This window comes from Telmatherina bonti, assembly GCF_933228915.1.
Source record: "Telmatherina bonti genome assembly, chromosome: 2".
NCBI lineage: Eukaryota > Metazoa > Chordata > Actinopteri > Atheriniformes > Telmatherinidae > Telmatherina > Telmatherina bonti.
In genome coordinates this window covers 27,659,242-27,680,585 of record NC_136620.1, presented here as the reverse complement: position 1 = coordinate 27,680,585, position 21,344 = coordinate 27,659,242, and the positions used below count along the sequence as shown (strand labels likewise).

The 21,344-nt window shown below is 38.3% G+C and overlaps 3 protein-coding genes across 5 annotated transcripts; 1 reads left to right on the top strand and 2 right to left on the bottom strand.

Moving 5' to 3' along the window:
• Positions 1-1,374: 1,374 nt before the first annotated feature.
• Positions 1,375-5,874, top strand: LOC306768846 (protein regulator of cytokinesis 1-like; the record flags this gene model as incomplete). The annotated part of the gene is made up of 14 exons (XM_079257305.1): positions 1,375-1,385; positions 1,788-1,920; positions 2,013-2,135; positions 2,644-2,877; positions 2,959-3,129; positions 3,216-3,365; positions 3,474-3,621; positions 3,712-3,848; positions 3,945-4,040; positions 4,341-4,487; positions 4,572-4,682; positions 4,772-4,879; positions 4,990-5,160; positions 5,797-5,874. The coding sequence occupies 14 exons, from the start codon at positions 1,375-1,377 to the stop codon at positions 5,857-5,859; spliced, it is 1,803 nt and encodes a 600-aa protein (XP_079113431.1). The 3' UTR covers positions 5,860-5,874.
• LOC306763122 (uncharacterized protein) lies at positions 5,568-8,957 on the bottom strand. 2 transcript variants are annotated; one of them, XM_079249833.1, is made up of 6 exons: positions 8,818-8,957; positions 8,596-8,723; positions 7,249-7,893; positions 6,991-7,161; positions 6,637-6,738; positions 5,568-6,549 (listed from the first exon to the last, which is right to left on the bottom strand). In XM_079249833.1, exons 2-6 carry the CDS (start codon positions 8,716-8,718, stop codon positions 6,415-6,417), a joined length of 1,176 nt encoding a protein of 391 aa, XP_079105959.1. In that variant the 5' UTR covers positions 8,719-8,723; positions 8,818-8,957; the 3' UTR covers positions 5,568-6,414. The 2 variants fall into 2 exon arrangements, with proteins under 2 accessions (XP_079105959.1, XP_079105960.1); XM_079249834.1 differs by having other exon boundaries at positions 8,596-8,743; positions 8,818-8,942.
• Positions 8,958-9,200: 243 nt separating this feature from the next.
• clpxb (caseinolytic mitochondrial matrix peptidase chaperone subunit Xb) lies at positions 9,201-20,312 on the bottom strand. Of its 2 annotated transcripts, XM_079249811.1 has the most exons (15): positions 20,070-20,312; positions 19,086-19,161; positions 18,115-18,275; positions 17,875-17,989; positions 16,691-16,845; positions 16,440-16,599; positions 14,379-14,420; positions 13,244-13,420; positions 12,976-13,140; positions 12,489-12,577; positions 11,921-12,085; positions 11,531-11,830; positions 11,194-11,286; positions 10,996-11,102; positions 9,201-10,874 (listed from the first exon to the last, which is right to left on the bottom strand). In XM_079249811.1, exons 2-15 carry the CDS (start codon positions 19,138-19,140, stop codon positions 10,784-10,786), a joined length of 1,875 nt encoding a protein of 624 aa, XP_079105937.1. In that variant the 5' UTR covers positions 19,141-19,161; positions 20,070-20,312; the 3' UTR covers positions 9,201-10,783. The 2 variants fall into 2 exon arrangements, with proteins under 2 accessions (XP_079105937.1, XP_079105938.1); XM_079249812.1 differs by lacking the exon at positions 14,379-14,420.
• Positions 20,313-21,344: the final 1,032 nt, after the last annotated feature.

Genomic DNA, 21,344 nt, shown 5'->3' with positions numbered 1-21,344 from the left:
ATGATTCGTGTACTTCCTATGCAGAGATAATGGGCTGTGCAGAAAACTGTTTTATACTCAGTCACCTTTGAGTGAAATATATTTCCATGCTTCTTGATGAAAATGTACAAGTAAAATTTGTTGTTGTGCTTTTTTAAATACAAACAGAATCCTACCAAATTTTTATTTGAAAATATTTTCCAAAGAGTTATTTCCACTGTTATTATTATTATTAATGAGATTCAAAGTGGACATGAAATGTGCTGATTTTAGAAAAATAATATTTTTAGTGTGATCTCTTACATGAATGGATATATAGATTCATTTGGGCATATTAGTTTGATCAGTCTCTTGTTGTTCATTTTGTATTCTGGCATTGGTAATTAAAGTTTTGTCGATAGGTAGTTGTTGTTGGGGTTTTTGATTCGTGCATATTAAATTGTATCATTACTAATTTCTTTGATTTCTTGTACTATTGCTTTATATGAAGATCCCAGCAAGACTGCCAAGGCAACAGCTACAGAGATCCTTGATAGAAATAAATAAATACATAAATAAACAATAAAAAATATTTGAGAAAATGAAGTGCATTGTATCTGCAACAGAATATACAGGTGCATGGAGTAAGGCTGTAACTCTGGAAGGACATGGAACATGGCTGGGTTTTTCTTCTTAAATCTGCTGAGCTCTTCAGAGGCCTGGAAAGAGATACTTCAACAAACCTTTATCTATGGATAATTTAAGAATGATAACAATCTAAGAACAAGGGCAAAGAACAAAGAAGAAAGTATGCAATGAAAAATCTGATAGAACAAAACGATTCAAACAAAGCTCAGACTAATTGGAGACATGAAGATTCAGTATTATACGACAATTGGCAATGTCCCTGGACAACGCAAGAAAAACAATCACAAAAAGGTATAACTAATATCAAAATAATTTTCTAATTATTTCTAAAGAAAATACAAAAAAAAAAAAGAAAAAAATCTCCTCCAGCACTCATTAAGTAGGCTGAACAGCCGGCTTTTCTATTTCCTGTCTCTTTATCAAAGATATGTTCTTCATTTATAGACGACTAAAAATTAATGAATCAATGAAAAATAAGAAATTTCGTAGGGAGTTGTGGAGCTTTTGATAACCCACCCCATACTCCACACCACTCGACGGCGGTAGCGATTCTAGTAGGCCAAGAAGAAGAAAAGAGATGAAAAGGGAGGGGGGGTCATTACGTCATTATTATTGACCAATCATCGCACAGATGTCATTTCAGTGCAAATTTCAAATACAGTCGACAGACGAGCGGTTAGTCCGACAGCAACAGCCGCACAGCCATTAACATAATTACGCTTTAAAGGAAGGTCGTCTTTACTCGCTTCATTTGTATGCTGTGGCGACATGAGAGTAAGGTTAGTACTTTATACTTTTATCCATTTATATAATTGGTGTGTTGAATATCTTGTTGATTCTTTAAAAATCAATTTAAGTGGTAGGTCTTCTCCGGTATGCTATACAATGTGTTTTCTGTATAGGCAGAGTATTTAGATTTGTGTTTTTGTCCAGTAAATCTAAATGGCACCATTCAAGTTTGTTTCATACTGGCAGAGTATTGTTAGTTCATGTTATATTGTTAGTTAACGTCGGCAGCTAGCTAAGGTTAGCCTGCGTCGCCTAATGCGGTGTCTGACGTTTTCTCTCCCTTGCTTGTTTACCACTGGATTTTTAAGTTGTTTGTAAAAAAAAATTGTAAAAGTTTAATCAGTATTAGTGAGTTAAAGCCAATCCAAGTTGATCATTTGCTTCTTCTCCAGTGAAGTCCACGCAGCAGAGTCTGTTGCCTACCTCAACAGGGCGCTGGTCAGGCTGCAGGATATTTGGGAGGAATTGGGGATTCCGGAAGAGCAGCGCCTACAGAGAACCAACGATGTGCACAAGCATATCAAAGTAAATGCCACTTTCCTGCTTACTCACCGAGGTGTGCTATTTAGCCAGAAATGCTAACCTTGTGTCCTGTATTTCGCTCTCATTCCCTGCAGGGTTTGCTGGACCTGATGATTGCAGAAGAAGAGGAGCTCAAGAAGCGATTACTGAAAGACATAGAAACTTGGAGCAAAGAACTTGCTACTTTATACAGTGAACTTCAGCTGCCCCCTTTTGAGGTACAAGCACATAAAAAGCAGTTAATTTGTGAGGGGTCCTGTAAAGTGTTTTTTAAAAACACGTTTTGCTAGTTCATGTGTTGCACAAGAGTTGCACATTCTTATATCTTCTAGCAAGTCTGATAAATGCTTAAGACCCATAGGTACATCTCAACACATCAACATCTTGTCAATCGCAAGTCTCTTAGAATAAGAATAACTGAAAACCAAAAGAAGGCGTGTATAATAATTTGTGATGGCATTCCACTGATGTGACCCTGATATCTGACTGTCTGGATGTTTGAATCAAGAGTGTGTTGCAATTTATTGCCCACACCTAGCACAAATCACACTATCCAGTACGTTGACCTCCAACAGACCTTGTTTTCATGGTGTATGCTGAAAATCTGGTGGGGTCCTACCAAAGAAAACGCTGGAAGTCATTTAAAAAATTTATAGCAAAAACTGGACTGTGTGGCTGTTAACATCTAGAAAATTGATAAGTTTAAGTATTTGGATTTCTTTGCAGGAAGAGGATGGTTGCACCATATTGCAAACTGAGAAGAATTGCCGCACACGTCTGGAAGCCATGAAGGAGCACAAGAAGCAGAGAATGGAGGAGCTGAAAAGCTTAGTTGCCAAAGACCGAGAGCTGTGTGATATTATGTGCACTACACCCTTTTGCATTAACCAGAGCGCTGTCCCCTCACCGAAGCAACTAGAGACTTTTCGTGCCTACCTTGATGATCTGACCAAAGAGAAGGTGCTCATAGTGTGCTGCTTATCTTGATGATTTATTCTGGTATTTCTGGGATGTTCTATGTTAATCAATTTGTCCATGCAGGAGCAACGTCATGAGGAATTTGTGAGCCTCAAAAAGGAGATTGTTGTTTGCATGAATGATTTGGAGCAAAACCCAGAGACCAGCTTTGAAATGGATGTGATGTGTGAGGATGACGATGCCTTTTGTTTGTCAAATGACAATATTGCTGCACTGAAACATCTCCTCAGTCAGGTCAGTTTGCTGAAACTCTTACAAGATGTTGGTTTCTGTCTGTGAAGTTATATTTTGGATGTGCAACTCAGATTTTCTCTTTCTAGTTACAAGTACGCAAAGCTGAGAGGGAGCTCCTTTATTCAGATCTACGGACAAAGATCCAAGAGATGTGGGAAAGGCTTCAGATTCCTCAGGAGGACAGAGAGGCCTACTCTGAACATATGGTCAAGTCAAAGAAGAAGAATATTGATGCTGTAAGAAATTACTTCATGTGATCATATACGTGCTGCCTGTGGCGTGTTCACAAAGAACAATTAATCGCCTCATCATAAGGTGTGAAAATGCATTTTCTTTGTTTCCAGCTCCATGCTGAGGTCCAGCGTTTGGAGTTGCTGAAAATGCAGAGCATGAAAAGTGTCATTGAGGCCATCAGAACAGAGATTGCTCTTCTATGGAAGAAATGCTTCTACAGCCAAGAACAGAAGCAAGCATTTGTTCCATATCATGATGGTAAATAGATCTACTTTTTGAATTTATCTGGTAAATCTCAAGAGGTTACATTTTCTTCTTTATTTCCCCCCCCTCACCCTGTTTTTACAGATGACTTTACAGAGGAACTTCTCAACCTCCATGAAGCTGAGGTCAAGAACCTGAAGAAGTACTACGAGGACCACAAGGAACTTTTTGAGGGAGTCACAAAATGGCAGGAAAACTGGACTTTGTATTTGGAACTTGATGTGAGTACTGTCCTTATAAGCATACCCAGGAAGCTTTGTACATGTCATTAAGTGTGACCATGGGAAATTGTGTGGGTTTTTGTTTTTTTTAAACAGAAAAAGGCAAATGACCCTTCAAGGTTCAACAATAGAGGAGGAAACCTTCTGAAAGAAGAAAAGCATAGAAGTGACCTGCAGAAAAGTTTGCCTAAGGTTTGTTCTAAAAATGAGTAAACAGGATTCTAGATTTGTGCTTTTAACTCAAGCAATTTAATAATATAAAACTTGATTTATTTTTAAAAAAAAATTAAAAAAGGCTGCGAAGGAAACATAAATATGGAGAGTGGAAACAGCAGGTTGATGTATATGAAACTTGGCCAGCAGATGGTGGCCAAGTTTAAATTTTTATTAAAAATGTTCCATGGAACTGATTGCTGTGCATCAGACATCTGTCCTGACAGATGTTTTCATATTTGGCCCACAATGTCATGTGGCTGGTGTTTAATGTTGCAGTTGGAGAAAAGCCTGAAGGTCCAGATCGATGCTTGGGAACAAGAGCATGACAAGGAGTTTCTGGTGAATGGTCAGAAATTTCTGGAGTATGTGCAGCAGCAGTGGGAGCAGCACCATGAGGAAAAGGAGAGGGAAAAACTGGAGAGAGTATGTTACCAGATTTCTTAAATAGTTTACTTCTTTTAGAGCAAATGTTGATTTTTCTGGTTTAAAATTTTGTTTTATAAATAGCAACTGAAGAAAACTAAGCAAACGCAAGAGGATATGTTATATGGCACAGCACTGAGAACCCCATCTAAAAGGCGACTTGGAGGAACTCCAACTCCTGCAAAAATGAAGAAGGTGAGAAGTCTTGCAGTTTCAGCAGATTTTATTGCATGACATGAATGTTAAAGAATAGAGTTGACCTTCCTTTTGTCCTTCCACCACAGCTCAATGGAACCTCGGCCTTTTCCACTCCAAACAGCTTTCTAAATTCAGGCCTGAGTGGAACGGTGGGCCAATCCTCCATTCAGAAACCACCACTGTCTGGCAGTAAAGTATGTCCCCATCAGCTTGTGATTTATCTTGTATATGAGTTTTTGTACTTGTATGGTTTGCTATTAAAGCCTGACAAAGTACGTACTATAACTCTTTAATCTTGTTGTAGGGTATTGGCCTCAGAACCCCCGGGCATGCAAAGACACTTCGTGTATTTGACAGAAACAAGGAAAACATCTCTCATCTTAGAAATACTCCGTGTGGCACACCAAGGTCTCAGGATACTCAAGATCACACCTTCACCTTTAACTCTATTGCTGGCTCCTATTCGGAATTTGCGGTAAATGGGGTTTTACGTACGTCTAGTCCATAACGGCAGACAACTGAGCTGCAATGTTAAAAAAAAAAATAAAAATTTTTAAAGACTTTATTGCACAAATATCTAAAGTAAGGCAGTATTACTGGTTTATTTTTAAACTAAATGTATGGACTACTGTAGGAAATCAAGAATACATGTTAGGCTACTTCTCTTCTAAATTCATGTAAAATCTCCTATCTGAAACTACAAAATATTTTTAATCTGTAAAGTGATCATATGACTCATTAAACAAATTGATCCAACTTTGGTTTTTGTGTGCTGAAAACAAAACTTTACTAATATCCAAATATAGTAATCAAAATAACAATATGTACTCCAACACATTGACTTGATGCATTTATTTAAAACAGATTTGAGTAACAGGGTTGCATTACAAGGACAATACAAAAGTACAGTAAGTGCTATAGGTTACAAGTAATCACTATACATGCGTGTCAGTAATTGAGATTAGGTTAAATTATCCACTTTTTTCATGAATATGAAGCAAGCAAACATTTTTCAAAATTAGTACATGGTTTATTATAGTTGAATACATACATGTAATTATTAAAACGGTATTTTCCATGACCACAGGTTAACTCAGACTTGTCTTTCCAGAGGGACCTCACAAAGGCGAATGTGAAGTCAGGACTGCTGAACTCCACTGTCAGTCAACAGTGACGGTTCAGAGGACCTGCTCTGGCACTTCAACTTGTCCAGCTCAGCGGCAGAATGATGCAGAGGGGAAGAGGGAACTCTAATGTAAACTTCTTACAAAAAATGTAAATGTTTTTTATTTCTGATTTTTTTTTTTTTTTAGTCTTGTTTTAGGGATATTCCTACATTTTAATCCTATGGGGATTTTTGCTTTTTAAGAAGTTCTTCTCTGCTGTGTAAATATTTCTGTGGATATTTGATTTTTGCTTTTTGTTTTATATTACACCCTCAGTTGACATGCCATTCACTAAAACTAGGACTTATTTATTTCAGTACTCTAGGATTTAGGAAGTTGGCCATGATTTTCTTCCTTAAGCTGGAATAACAGCTAAATTTGCTATCTAAAGTCTGTCAAATACATTTTTTCCCCTTCAACTGTTAATAAATTTCTTTTAAAGAAAAAGTGTTTTAATCTTTTTATGCTTGTTGCTTTTCAGTTTAATTTCAAGTGAATCGAAGTCTAGAAGGCAGTGTGTATTTGAGAAGTGAGATCTTTTCCTCAGTGAGAAGACGGCCTGTTCAAGCCATGCGTGTCATGAGTTCCTCAAGAGCCCGCTCATGGTGATTTTCATGAACAAGGAGAACCTCTTTGATGGTGTTTTGCTGGAAGCCCATCTCATTGAACTGAGTCAACAGACGCAGGAACTCTGCAGCCTGAAACACAATTTTTTTTCCTTTATTTTAAGGTTACTTGTATACATCAAATCAAAATAGAACTTTTGACAAAGAAATTGGGTTTACTTTGCTCTCGCAGTTCTGAAACATCTCCAGAGCTTCCTCGACCTGTGCTTCATCATAGCCTAGCTGACAGAGACGGTCACTTGCAACCAGGTATTTTAGGACCTATTAAGCAGAAGAAAATCAGTGACATGTTAGGGCTATAAAGCCGGTCAGTGTACACACCTTCACAAACTACGAATAGGCTGTTGGGTGTAACCATGGATTTTAAGTTGTTGCCAAACTGACTTCTGGTGCCTGTTTTTTTTTCTTGTCAGACCTCTTGCAAAAAAGTTTGAGTTGAATCTACGAATTAAACGCATTTCTATGATTTAATTTTGGTCATTAGTTGACAATAACCCCTTAATAAGCACTCACCTTCTCTGGACTCCTATAACCTGTTTTCTGTAGAGCCAGAATAGCTGTGCGCAGCGGGTATCCTTTCTCAGTGATGGTCTCAAGTAACTCCCTCTCCTCATGGCTGAGTGCTGTCAGAAGCTCTGCTGCAGAGTCAAAGAAAACCCCATGAGAGCCACCAGTAGTCAGGACCTGGTCGTCAGGAAAAAAAAAAAAAAAATTCACTTCCATGGTTTTTTTTTTCATGACAGACTGCATATTGTTTTCAGAGAAACTGACCTTTTTCCTGCGGTTTTTGACAACGGGCCCTGCAGAGGAGGGTCGTTGCTGCTGCTGCTTGGATGAAGGAAGACCAGCAGGTGGCGTGTTCTGGGAGTACTTTCTGCCTAAAGGGCACAATGAACGTGGCCTCTTCTTGGTGTTCTTCTGCCCCTGAGAGAGGGGGCTGGCCAGCTGTGATCTGTGCAGCTCCACTGCACGCAGAGGTTGTCTGCAGTCTGGCAGAGAAGAAGCGGTTCTGTGGCCTCTGAAGATGTGAGGCGAATCATGTTTACTGTGATGACTGAAGGGGCCAAGATGCATGTCTTTGACTCTGGATACAGGGTCTTTGGGAGCAGCACTCCGGGGCCGCTCTCTGATATTGACACGGTGACTTGCAGCTTCATGATCTTCACGGTAACCGTCATCATCATCAGAGTCAGTTATGAGAAATTTGATGGTGCGATGGCGCAGCCAGTGGGCATCTGCAGAATTTAGGCTGTAGCTTCGGGGCCGAGACCTGGGGGCCCACAGGTCGCCACTGCTGTGACCGATCATCTGATTCTCCTGAAGGCAGCTGAACATCATCCAGTATGGTGGGCAGGATGGAGCCTGATAGGCTGGCTGCTGCCCAGTCATAATCCATCTCTCCAGGTTGAATCCATACTGCAGAAAAACATTTACTGAAATTTAAACCTATTCATTCAACATCACTGCCTGGTTTGGTTTACTCACTCTCACTCATCACAACATGCTCAATAAGATTGTTAAAATCAGTAGTAAAATCATAGGTCAGGAGCAGCAGTCACTCAGTACCATCTATAACACCAGAGTCTTGAGAAAAGGCACCCAGATCTCCACTGACCCCTCGCACACCCTGCACTCTCACTACACCCTGTTACCTTCAGGGCACAGGTACAGGTCTCTCCCTCTGAGAACAAAGAGGGCCACTTCCACCTTCCTTCCCACCTCTATCCGTCTGTTAAATGGTTGATGGCTATTGCAGACTGTTATATTTATGACTGTGTATGGCATATTGGTGTCAATTGTTGTTTTTAACTTATTTATTAACTGACATGTTGAGTTGTGTGTGTGGACATGTCTTTTTATTTTATTTGTCATGGTTGTGCTCTACCCGCAAATGAAGTTCCTAACGGATAAATAAAGTGAATTTGATTTGATTTGATTCTCATCTGTTTCTGTGGAGCATGTGATAAAAAAAAAAAAAAACTAAAACAAAAAAAAACTAAAGCTCACTGAGATTTAAGAAGGGTTTAAATTTTACCAGTGGAAATAAAAGTATAAACTATGGATCCAGTGTCTGTATTCAAATGACAATAAAGGCATTAAACAGAAAAAAAAGGTTACCTCAGTTTCTTGCAAAACTTGATGGCAGTCTGGTACAGAAATGTCCGGATCAGTCAGGAGCTGCATTTCAACCCCCAATGGACCCACAGGTGTCTGAAAAGGAACGTCCTCCAGAACGCTCATCGCCTCTAAAATACAGAGAAATTACCTGCATGAGGAGAATAAGATTTTCTGAGTTTCTATTAAAAAGCCACTTTTTCTTTCATTTAAATAATGTCTTACCGATAGCCAAGTACTGTTCTCCAGGTATGCAGTCTTCCAGTCATTCACAGGATGATTGGAGTAAATGACGGACACAAACATCACTGCGTGTGATAAACCTCTTCATCGCTAAGCCTCTGACATCATCCAAGGGTTTGTTTATCACCTCAGGTTCCCAGTTTAATCCATCATGCAAGGGTCCAGTATGAATCCTAGTGCTTTGAAGTATGGATACATAAAATTATTGATAAAGTAATGGATAAATTATATTGATAGTCAATTGATTTTCAATACATTCCTAATTTTATTAGGAATGTATTTATTCGGAATTTATTTATTATATTAATAACATCATTTAACACAGCTTTTGTTAAGTATTTTATAATCCATCATTTTATGCAGTTATTAGGTTTTTATTTAAAACCACACTGAAGACAACATGCCTTTCCATACAATTCCCATGTGGAACGGAAGAGGGATTAGGGAAATGCTGAGGTATCGGCAAAAGGAGAACAGCACAATACTTTCCAGAGATTAGCTGGTTATATAAAGGTGACAGCCTAAAGGTGGAGTACAACATTGTGATGTCTGCAGCATTCATGTGTGTTCAATGTCTACAAACATTTTGATCACATTTATTCATATTTATCTCTGCGTCCAAATTCAGAGGTATAAGAACAATTAGCTTTTTTGTACAGATAAACATTTTATTTATATTTTTTTAAACAATCACAATAAATTTAAGGTTCACAAGCTTTAAAGGGGTGGTGGTGGTGGAGGGGTAGTTTCTGTAACAGACCTCTGAAAATAGAAAAGCAGTTTAAAACTGAAGAGAAAAAAAAAAAAAGCAGAGAACAGATCTGGATTATCCTAATTTTATAGCACAAACAGCCTTTTAGAGTACAGCAGCAGGGTGGAATCAGCACTTATTGTACACTTGTAATGGAGGTACTATTTAGTAACAGGATATTGCGTCACTAAAGGAAGTTAATTCCTGACACTGCTGCACACAAACAAAAAGAAACACCTGCTGTTCTGCAGAATATTTCACAAAGCAGGTTTAGAGGAGAAGCTGTGTTTAAGGAAGATTTTCTGATCATTTTAAATCAGGACAAGAAAAGTTAAGATATCTCGGTTCAGGGATATGATTCTGTCACTAATACTAAAGTACAGCAGTTACAAACAAAAGTTTACTTTCTCATAACTTCAAAGCTCCCCAGCCAGTCTGCTAATCCTGCTTTGTGAAGTAGCCTGCAATACAGAGGTCTGTAAGTAAACACATATTCCTGAAGAGTGGGGCAGAAGGAAAAAGACTCAACACTGTAAAAATAACCATTCAGGCCGATTAAAATGTTTAGTGTGCTGGTGTGTTTTAGCTAATTAGAGGTCATGTCATACAAACTGCTTACAAACGCTACCTATGCAGTGTAGCTCAGCATTTACAACCGATTTCACTTTTAGCACCATTACTACAATGATGTTTAAAGAAGAAAACATCAAAATATTGATGTGCTCACGGAATATCATGCCCTTGTGATGTAAGGCATTTCTTGACATAGTAACACAACATCTACACGTTCTCAGCGGCCCCCGTTTTCAAGTGTAGCGTATGATCCCATAATTTCCATTTGCTTCCCTTGCCATTACAGCTGATCACCATAAAAAGAGAAAAACTAGCTACAAATATTTTTATGAATAAAATTGCTTTATCTTTATATAGATAAAATGTTAACAATCCCCAGAGATTGAATATTTTATAAAGGTCCACTCTGTAAGTGCACCACTAAAGAATTATCTGATGCAAGGGACCAAAGGTTGTTACTCTCTCTTAACTTGTTCATCATGACAAAATCTCCACTGATGTCCACAGTTTATTTGTCAGGTGCTATAATAAAAGAGTTTGATACCAGTCTTGGTATTCCAAATGTTCTTGTTAATGTAATGTTTCAGACAGATGGGCCTCCAGATGAAATGAGCCCCATGTGGTTCAGTTGTTAGCAGCGTCCGCCTGTCGAGGCCAGTTCTCTTCTTCAATGCTCGAGTCATACTCTTCTTCTGCTGACTCCTTTGCTGGAGACCTGAAATTCAGATACAAGCTCAGTTTCAGGTGTCAGACAACACAGCTATCGGGAGCAAAAATGTTGGTGTTAAGAAATCCGACATGGCATGGACAAGTTCTGTGAGCAGAGAGATGCTGACCTGATGTATCTGGGTTCGGATTTTCCTTGAACAACATCTTGGTCCAGTTCAACCGCCATGATGTCCGAGTGTGGCACCTCGAACATCGGCTCGAGGAGAAGTTTTTCCTGTATGAGCCAAGAACATTTGTCATTACAAAATACAATGGTAAAAAACAAAAATAAAAAGCAAATTGTAATGTAGGTAAAAATAACAAACCATGATGGATCTGAGTCCACGAGCTCCAGTTTTTCTCTCCAAAGCCATCCTGGCAATGGCCCTCAAGGCATCCTGGTTCACATGGAGTTCACACTGAAACAAAAATGCAAAAGGTAACCTTTAGACACATTGTGGAGCAGATTATATTTTGTCACATCCTTTAGTTCAATCCTTGTCTGAGGTGCAGAAAAATGGTGGCTGCATTACAAAAAGCTTCACCAGTGTTTGCGTTTACATGTATTTGAGTGATGCTGCTGCTTTCTTTACTGCACAACAACTTTTTCCACATTGCTGTGGTCTTTCAAAAGAGAATGAAGAGCAATAACAGAGCCCTTACTTTGTCCATGCTGAACAGAGCCTGGTACTGGGGTACCACGGCATTGCGTGGTTCGGTCAAGATCCGGACTAACGTTTCTTCATCCAGGCTGTGCAGAGGGACAACAACAGGAAGACGACCAACAAACTCTGGGATCATTCCAAACTCAATCAGGTCCCTGGCCTCAACGTGCTTCAGCAGTCGGTCCTTTTCCTCTATCTCTGCCACTGTGTCCGTCTCACCGCTGCTGTTGGCCAAGTCTGCTGCAGCAGCTGCACGGCGCCCTTTCCCCAGGTTAGAGGGAGTCCCGAAACCCAAATACTGAGGAGGCAGGATACATAATGCTCAAACAGGAGGAAGAGGAGTTTTTGTTGAACATCTGTTCACACACTGACAATGTGCTAAATTTACCTTTTCATTCTTTCTTCTGCTAATGATCCTATCAAGGCCATTAAAAGCACCCGACGCAACAAACAGAATGTTTGTTGTGTCGACTTGCACCGTTTCACCTCTTAGTTTTCTGGAGTTTTTCTCTGGAACATTGACAATTGTGCCCTCCAGGAGTTTGAGCAAACCCTAAGAGAAAAGAAGATGGAAAAATGCATTACAAGTCTCAGTCAAACAACACAGGATGAGCAGTTACAGTTTACAGCCCAAGTTAAATATGTGGCCCCATTTTAAATTACAAAAAATACTTTAAAATGATTATCATATACTAAGCTTGAAATCTATGTTCAAATTAGTGTGGCAATGATACCAAACTCAATATTTTTCAGTTTTTTTTTATTATTATTGGGTCTGAGAACAACTTTAAATAAACACGTAAATAAATGAATAACCAAACACAAAAGACAATAAAATAATTTTAAAAAATAAATTAGGATTTACAGATAAAACACTACAAACTTTTTTAAAAGTTTGCTGCTGCCTTTCACAACTTGCTTCAGGACGGTCTCAGTAATTCAGGTAAATAACTGACCTGCTGAACTCCTTCTCCACCCACATCTCTCAGCTGATGGATCCCAGGCACGCTGCCAATCTTATCAACCTCATCCAGGAACACAATTCCTGTTCGTGACATAGAGGGATAGGGAAATGGTGACGTTTAAATCTTAGTCACCCAATATACACAACTCAACCGTATTCACTGTATAAATTAGAACTGTGCAGGTAAATGTGAGCCATGTTGCTTCGCACCACTATGAAAACCGAACATTGTTTACATAGTAATCACAGAAACTGCTACTTGATGACATTCAGTTCCAAGTAGCTTATTCACAGTGCTCTAATTTTACTAAATCTTTATTTCCAGTCATCATAGTTGTGTGTTAAATGATTAAAAGGGAATGTTCATGTTAACAAATAAAAAAAAAGAAAACTTTATTGAGGGAGGGGGTAGAGTTCATGTTTTATGTAATCTTGACACTGGAAACAACCCTGCTATTAAATATAGCCCCTCTGCCCACCTTGCTGTGCCTTCTCCACTGAGTAGTTGGCATCCTGCAGAAGTTTGGCAATAACCGACTCAATGTCCTCTCCCACATATCCAGCTTGAGTTAGAGTGGTGCAATCGCAAATTGCAAATGGAACATCCAGACAACGTGCCAGCGTCTGCGCCAACAGTGTTTTTCCTGTGGAAAAATTATTTAAATCATAAACATTACCAGTGGCGAAGCACATCTATAACACACTGTTTCACATTACAATGAAGGAAGATGCTGGCTTCACACAAACCTGAACCAGTTGGACCTAGAAGTATAATGTTGCTCTTCTCCAGTTTAATGTCAGTGTGTGTCGAGTCCAGGACCTCCCCACCTCTTCTCTCCTGAGGTGCCTGCTGGCTTGCCTGCTGCTGCATGGACGCTCCAAGAGCATTTCCATGTGGACTAATCCCAGCAATCTGCAGCAGCTCTGGAACAACAAGCCAGAAGCAGGGTTAGTTTTGTGACTGAAAAGTAAATAGCAGTCACACATTACTGAGTCACTGTTGTCCAGATAACTTGTTACAGTTTCCATGTGTAGGTTATAAATATATTTGGTAGGTGTCAGAGAGTGTAAGTGAGAACGACAACTGAAAATAGCCAGTCTCTGAATGTAGGTCACAAGGCTGTCTCATTTTGTCCCCCTTCAGTCTGAAATGATGTGCAGGGTAACGCATAACACAAAAGGTCTTGTGAAGTGACACAGGGGTGATGCTGGTTTAATCGGGGTAACAGAGACCTTCACAGTTTGGGGCAGACCAGGTCAAAAAATAAATGCATTCAAACTATAAAGAACATTTAGAAATAGTGCAGATGGTGGACAACAGCCCTGGTGGTGCAGGTATTCTCTTGTCATTTACCTTCCTAACTGTACTAATGACTACATGTCCAACAAAAAGAGACTATAGGTCGGGTCAGACTTCGGTGAATCATTTATGTTTTTTTCTTAAATGTTAGAGCAGCTTGACTCTTCTTGTAGGTTTGGATAGCTATTAAATGGTGTTAATCCCCCACCCCCATCCCCACCCCCCGACCCACAAACCACGTAACACAATCAAATTCATTGCTTAATTTTCTTTTAAATAGTCTTTGCAAACAAATTAGCTGAACTGGATTTAATATTTAACAGCTGCCTTGTGTTTTCAGGGAGTTGGCTTGACACACATTTTACAGTTTAATTCTTTCCAAAAACATTAATAAAAATGTCACGGGGGGGAAAAAGCAGAACAAATCTAACCGAGGAGCCACTGTGGTCTGTACATTTTGGCATTTGCACAACTTGCAAAAAATAAAAAAACTGAAAACTGCTGATTAAGTGTTGTGACTTTGTCACTGCTGATAACAGTAAAGGGGTCAGTCAGATAACAGTAATGAGGTCTGTCACTTACTTGTGAATCTGTATTCATCCTCTCGTCTTCTCATCTCTAGCTCTACAGGGAGAGGATCAAAGTACTTTAATCAATATTATCATTTATCATTACCATTACATGATTAATGCAGTTCCTCACAGATTATTATTACATTATAGAGATTTGAAACAATTATTGAACAAATGCCAAATAATACAGATGATTTAAGAAGATAGATTAAGGCCAGAGCTATGAATGTAGATTAAAAAGAGATTCTTGATTAGTTCAAGGTGTGAATTAAAGAGTTTAACCCAGCACTTTGTGCCCTCGATGCAATAAACTTATGTGATTATGAATGCATTTGTTATAATACTGAATGATCACAACACTGTTGTTTGTTAATATATTGTATGGCATATACTTCACTTATTACATAAAAATATTAAAAAGTCATGTTGACTTTGATCTTTTTATTTATTTATTTATTTTTTAAATCAAAGTTAGACTGTATCTTTAGTATATCAAAAGGTCACTCAATTGTATGCAGGAGATGAAGGTTTCAGACGTGTACTGCATTATCACTGGTATGTTTACATGCACCAAAATACTCTGATAAGAACCTGATCAGGAGCGCTCCATTTCATTTCACTGCCATGTAAAACCTTAAACCAAAAAGGATTATTTGGAAGCTATGTGGAGCATACTGATCTTATTCATACTATGCAGACACGTACAACTTCATCACATCTTTCCACCTGACTTTTCAGGGCATCCTGTAACACACGCCGTTGCTTCACAACAAAGACTTTCGTCTCTACAGCTGAAAAGTCCATTAATCATAAGTGACTTCAGACTGCCAAGTTACTTGTTTTTGCATTGATTTTGACAGACTATTTTGCTTATTTTTGTTACAAGATCTGGCAACTCCTGCTCTGTGGAAGTTAGAAATTTGCTGGGGAACAGGAAATGCAGCAGGTATATAACAGAAACCATTTTGAGGACAAATAGAAATACGATTAATGCTCTTTTTTGTTTCAAAGGCATTTAAATATATATTTTATGGGTAGACATATTACAATGGCATTGGGGAATGTCATGTGGGCATGACTCATTACACAAACTATGATCCGATTTAAACAGTAATATAAATAATATATCGTGTATACGACTGTAAATACACCAGGACTGTAATTACTTAGAATGAGGTAGAAATAATTTTTAAAAAATTAAAAATTAAGAACAAAAAAAACAGAATTTTGCTTTGCACTAAAATCAATTTTGGGTGGCTGGTTTTATGACATTTATATCAAAGTAGTATACAGCCACAGAAAACACTGTTTTACCATTATTTGCTGGCAATGCTGCCCAAAGATTAGGTCTAACTTAGCGACACTCATTGCAGTAAAATATACACTGCCCCAACACAGGAAGCATGACTTTCCTTTTCATTTTTAGGTATGGCACACAAAGTTGATGGCTATTTTAAAAAGTCGACTGTGTAGAAGCTTTTACCGACAGAGGAAGTAGCAGACATGTGATGGATACTAAACAGTCACAGAAATGTTGCACATCAGGAGCAGAAGGACCAGACAGAAATTATTTCCAGACAAGGAAATAAAACTGTTTTTTCAGTAGCTGAATGCTCCTGTGAGAACGATGTTTGGCATAGCGGCCACACATTAAACGCAGCAAACACAGGTTTGATCCCAACATCTCTGAGCAACTTTTTCTTCTGCCTACTATAAAATAAAGTACACAAAAAGCCACAAAATGTTAAAAAAAAAACAAAAAAAAATGTGTGGGATACACATTATGCCGATGACATCTCAGACACTTTTTACCAATTTCCATTTAGATGTCGAGTTATTTTCATTTAATTATTGATGACGTCAAGGCTAAATTAAAAAAAATCTCTTGATTGGTTGACAAGTCAACTTCAAAGTTTCCCCAAAATGCTGACCCCTAGGCTGTAATCATTGGACAATTTGCTTGGACAGTTTACAATAATTATACAGTATTTTAAGAATTTCAGACGAAACAAAAATTACATAATTTTACAATCAAAATATAGTGAGATCTGTAATAAAAAGGAACACTGACCACGAGGAGTTAAAGACGGCTGTTTTTCCACTTCCGCCTGTTGCCGACTCCCTGCAGGGATGTTGTTGTAGATGCGCTTGTAATGATTGTACACAGCAACCGCCAAAACTTTTTTAGCGTAGGACTGGCCAACAACATACTTGTCCAGATAGGCATAAATCTGGGGGGAAAAAAAACATTTAATCTTTTGTTTAAAAATGCCAGAATGAATCAAGTTGTTGACCATTTTGTTTCCAGCTTTAGTTTCTTACCTTCTTGGGAGGAGGAGGTGGTTTCTGTGCAAATGCCAGTTTCACTGCCTCTGCAGCAGATTCTGGCTCCTTGTTTAGCCCTTTCTTCGAGTCCGTTTCAGACAAGACCACGAAAAAGTGATGACATTTCTCACATTTGACAAATCGTGTGGATGCTGAAAACGATCAACACAGAAAGCAGACAAGAAATATATTTAGAGTTTTACAGACATTTAGAGAATTTTTTTTAGGGCTGCAGAATAAATTAACTTGTTTTAACTGTGGTTGTTTTAAAGAGCTTTATAAATAAAGTTGAGTTGGGTTGAGTTATACTGAGAGTACATATAACCTGTTTTTATTTTTTCCTCCACTCTGTCTCAATATGTGGTTTATTTAGAAAGTAGAAAGTGGCCAGGGGATGAGCAGACTTGTTGCTTTTCCAACAAGTTAGTCACCATGAACACAACATTACAAAGTGCAAATTACAAAAACCAAAACTGTGGAGAAATTGTTCATGTTTGTCTGAGAGTTCCTGTAAGCAGGAGGTAATCAACTCACACTGCTGGAATTGCAACATAAAGCAGAAAACAGACACCAGACAACAATGAGACAACACCTCACTGTTTACTTTAAGCCTTTATTTTGTTATTTTGAAGTAAAATTGTTGTTTGTGTTGCACAATCTAATTGCTGTGTTTCCACTTGTGTTAATTCAGTTCACTTCCAAACTTTGTTCCACAGAGAAGTGTGAACGTTGATTTGATGCTGCAGCAACAGAAACCCACGTTGATAACTCACATCATTAAAATTTCCTCTCCCTATCTTATCATTGTCACTCGTATTTCCTTTAAAATATGTTTCTCTTCCTAATCCACATTAAATTAGACTCATTTAGGTCATTTTGTTAGAGCATTTTGTAGAGAGAACTTATAATCATTTGTAATTTGGATTTTTAATTCATCTCATAAATTTCTTGGCAACCCACCAACTATGATGACTAAAATCCAAGCTTCCACGTCATAATATGTATTTGCACCGACTGCTTATGTTACCCGTCAGCTCGAGAATTCATGTGTAAGATGTGTTCCTTCTGTTAACTAAAAAGGTCAAATAACTATGAACTTGGTCTTCTGGATTCTTAAAAGTTTTACCCACAAGTTGCATTTGTCTCTCTACTCTTTGTTGAAGAAAAATATATTTACTCACATACAAACGTCTCAACATGTGTGCAGGGGTCTCCACATTTAGGGCAACGTAGCTGGCTTCCCCCCTTTCCTGATCCTCCAGAACCAGACAGTCTTTTCCCCTCACTGATGTTTTTCTGTGTAAAGTGGACAGATTTAAAATATAAAATAATTAAAATATTTTAGTTGCATTCATTTAACATGGTATGTAGATCAAGACTGGACAAAAATTGCAAATGAGATTCATTTTTCAGACATTTACCTTTCCACCATCATTTCCGCCATCTTTTGTTGTCCCATCTTTAGATGCATAACAAACAGCAGTTTCTGAAAATGACCTCACACGTACTCGAGGATGAAAATGAGCTTCTCGGGATCCCTGACGACTCAGAGAAAAAAACTGGATTCGGGAGCACGACAATCCTGCAACAGCAGATATATTTGCTTTGAACTCTCACATGAACCCAATCTGCGATCGGGTCAAATTATTCAAAATTCACTTGAAATTTTATTAACAATAAATAGCTATTGTGACAAATATCTTAAGCACGAAGAAAAGAAAGAAAAAAAATCAACAATCTAAATTTGCTATGTAACAGCAGGTACATGCCATTAATCCACTATGCCATATCTTGATAGTTAAGTACCTTTTTAATAATGTAAAGGTTTCACATAGTGTTTACCATAATATACAGAACTTTAAATGGTTTACATTTAAAGTTTTCTCAACCAGAAAAATGGGATAAACTGTCAATGAATGACAGTAAAAATGTAGGTCTGTAATAAAAATGAAACTTCTGAAGATGTCACATTGAGCCAAAACATGTACACACCTTTATGACACTTAAGAAAAACCTAAGCAATTATTGGTTTGAATTGAATTATTGAATTGAATTGAATTGGTTAAAATGTAAAATAACATGTTAGAATCTGGGAATATGATTGCACTAACAGTAAGCTTTATAATTTATGCACATCTAATCAGTGTGTCTATTTGTGTTAAAATGACTAGAAATTCACCATTGTTTACACATTACACTCAACATTCACAAAAGGTTGTGTGATGTAACAGCGTTGGCCTAGATATAGCTACAGTACTGCTGAAGGGACTTTTCCATCTGCTGTTGACATTAACTACATAACTGTCATAACAAACAGCTATGTGGGTTAGCTGGAGCAGATAGCACGATGTCATAACTTGAGCTGGTGGAGTGTGAAGTTTCTCCTTCTTACCTCTGTTAGCAGTGTTTAGGAACAACCTGGCAACTGAAGTGCATGGACAGGACATCTCTTCTTCTGTCTTGAAATCCTTGGGAAAAAAATAAACATTAACTTAACACAGTGGAAAGAAGGGGGACGTGTGGCAACATTAGCCGTAAGCTAACAGATAGCGGTAGCAAGCTGGGAGAACTGGGAGGCCAGATTATGATGGGCCCCTTCAGATTCTGTGACCCAAATAAGAACATGTGTACTGCTACTGTATAATTTGTTCAAACTAGCCTAATATTTTTTTTTTTTTTTTTAGAAGAGTTAATTTATAATTACTGCTAACATATCAAAGTTAATGACCCCATAAAAAAAAACACAGCGCATAAGTTTGTCAGCAACATTTTTAAGAGCCACCTGTCAATGTCTGCTTGACAGATTGCTTTATCTATAGTTTGTTTAACTATCGGTCATCAATTTTACGTAACACTGTGGTACAAATATGCTTGGAAATATATTTATGTAGATATATATTAAGTGTTAAATTTGCAGGAACAGAGAATCTCTGCAAGATTAAAAAAATAATTCTAACTAAAAACCTGAAATATTACCTTGAACGCCGCTGTTAGCATTAGCAAATAGGGTCATTAATGTGCGAAAGCTTTTGTCGATGCTACCTTTTAGGGTGAAAAAATTAGTTCATAGAATGAAATGTGTAGATTTCTTTCTCTGTGTAATTTTGTGCATCAAGCTAACACAGGTGCTGATGACAAATAAACAACGCAGCTAACCAGCGTATTAGGATAGTTAACAGATAGCTATTTAAGCTAGGCCCAAACCAGACACGGCCAGTGGACTAACAAATAGCCTCAGCAGATAGGACACACCGCCTGTGTTTAACAAGCAAGGAAGCAGGCTGACTTTACATAGTTAAGGCAGATAATTTAAGTCTAAGGTACAACGTTAATTTAGGAAAAGACATTATTTCACTGGCTTGCCGGTTGTACTTACAGTATATGGTGAAACCAGTCGAGTGTTGACAGCCCACTCAGAAAAACAAATTTGCCAAGTCACTGAAGCTGTTTCTCTTGTTTAGATTTGACAGGTCAGTGTATCATGCTAATATCAAAGGACTTGCGGAGTTAATAAGAGGGAATTTTTTTCCCTCAGGCCGTTATTTCCCAGGTGGGACACGACCCAAAGTGATGTAACCTGCTATGAACTAGGTTAGATCCAGCCAGCTAACTAGCCTCCCCTCTGGGAACTTTAGCTAGCGGCAGATATGCAAACATGTTAGTGGGTAAAATAACATGGAGGCTCCTTTCATGTCTATGTTGACCGCACACATCCAGATATGTTGAGATCTGCGAAAAGACAAGCCAACAGCTGAGGCGTTCATGGACATCTCGTAATATGAGCACTTACAAGGGTATTGTGAAACAGTGGTACGTTTCGGGCACATAGGGAAAAAAGTAAGTTCGACATAATTATATAACTCAACCATATTTATTTCAGTCAATACTTTACTGGATGATTTCTGAGCACACTGTTCACTGCAAAGCAATATACATTTTAAATGGTCTTCAAATTTGTTTATAACTTTGAACAATCAGTCACAGTATTTTTTTCAAAGCTGGTGAAACAAAGAAAAGTAACAGGAAAAAGAAAAAAAACTGTAACAAGCAGCTGCTGCTTAAGAACAGAGATACCCAAGTCCAGTCACTGAGATCTACTTTCCTGCTACTTTCAGATACAACTCTTCTTCAACACACCAGAAACAAATGAATGGTTGACTACCAGGCCTCTGCAAAGCTGAATGAGGGAATTCAGCCATTCAGCCAGGTGTGTTGGAGAAGGGATGAATCTGAAAGCTTCAGAATAGTAGCTCTCATGGACAGAACTTGGGCCGTGTGTTCTATGAGTCTATATTTCTGTATATTTCACAAGTGGTCACAAGGTCTGGTCCTCAAGAACTACTATCCTGCAGGTTCTAGTGATTCCCTTCTCAGCTTATTTAAATGAAAAGGTTCTCCAACAACTTCTTATCAACCTCTGCACTAGTCTGGTAATGAGCCATTGATCTGAGCCAGGTGTTACAGCAGTGAAATATTAAAGCCTGCAGGATGGTTAATATCAGGGACCGTAGTTGGTCCCAGTCTAAAATGAATGTGTCATATGTCTCTAAAAGGGTCTCAGCTCTGCAGGATGACCTGATTTATCATGTCAAAAGGTCCTGCAGTAAAATTTAACTTTTGGACCTATACTAACCAACCACAGCCTCTTCTA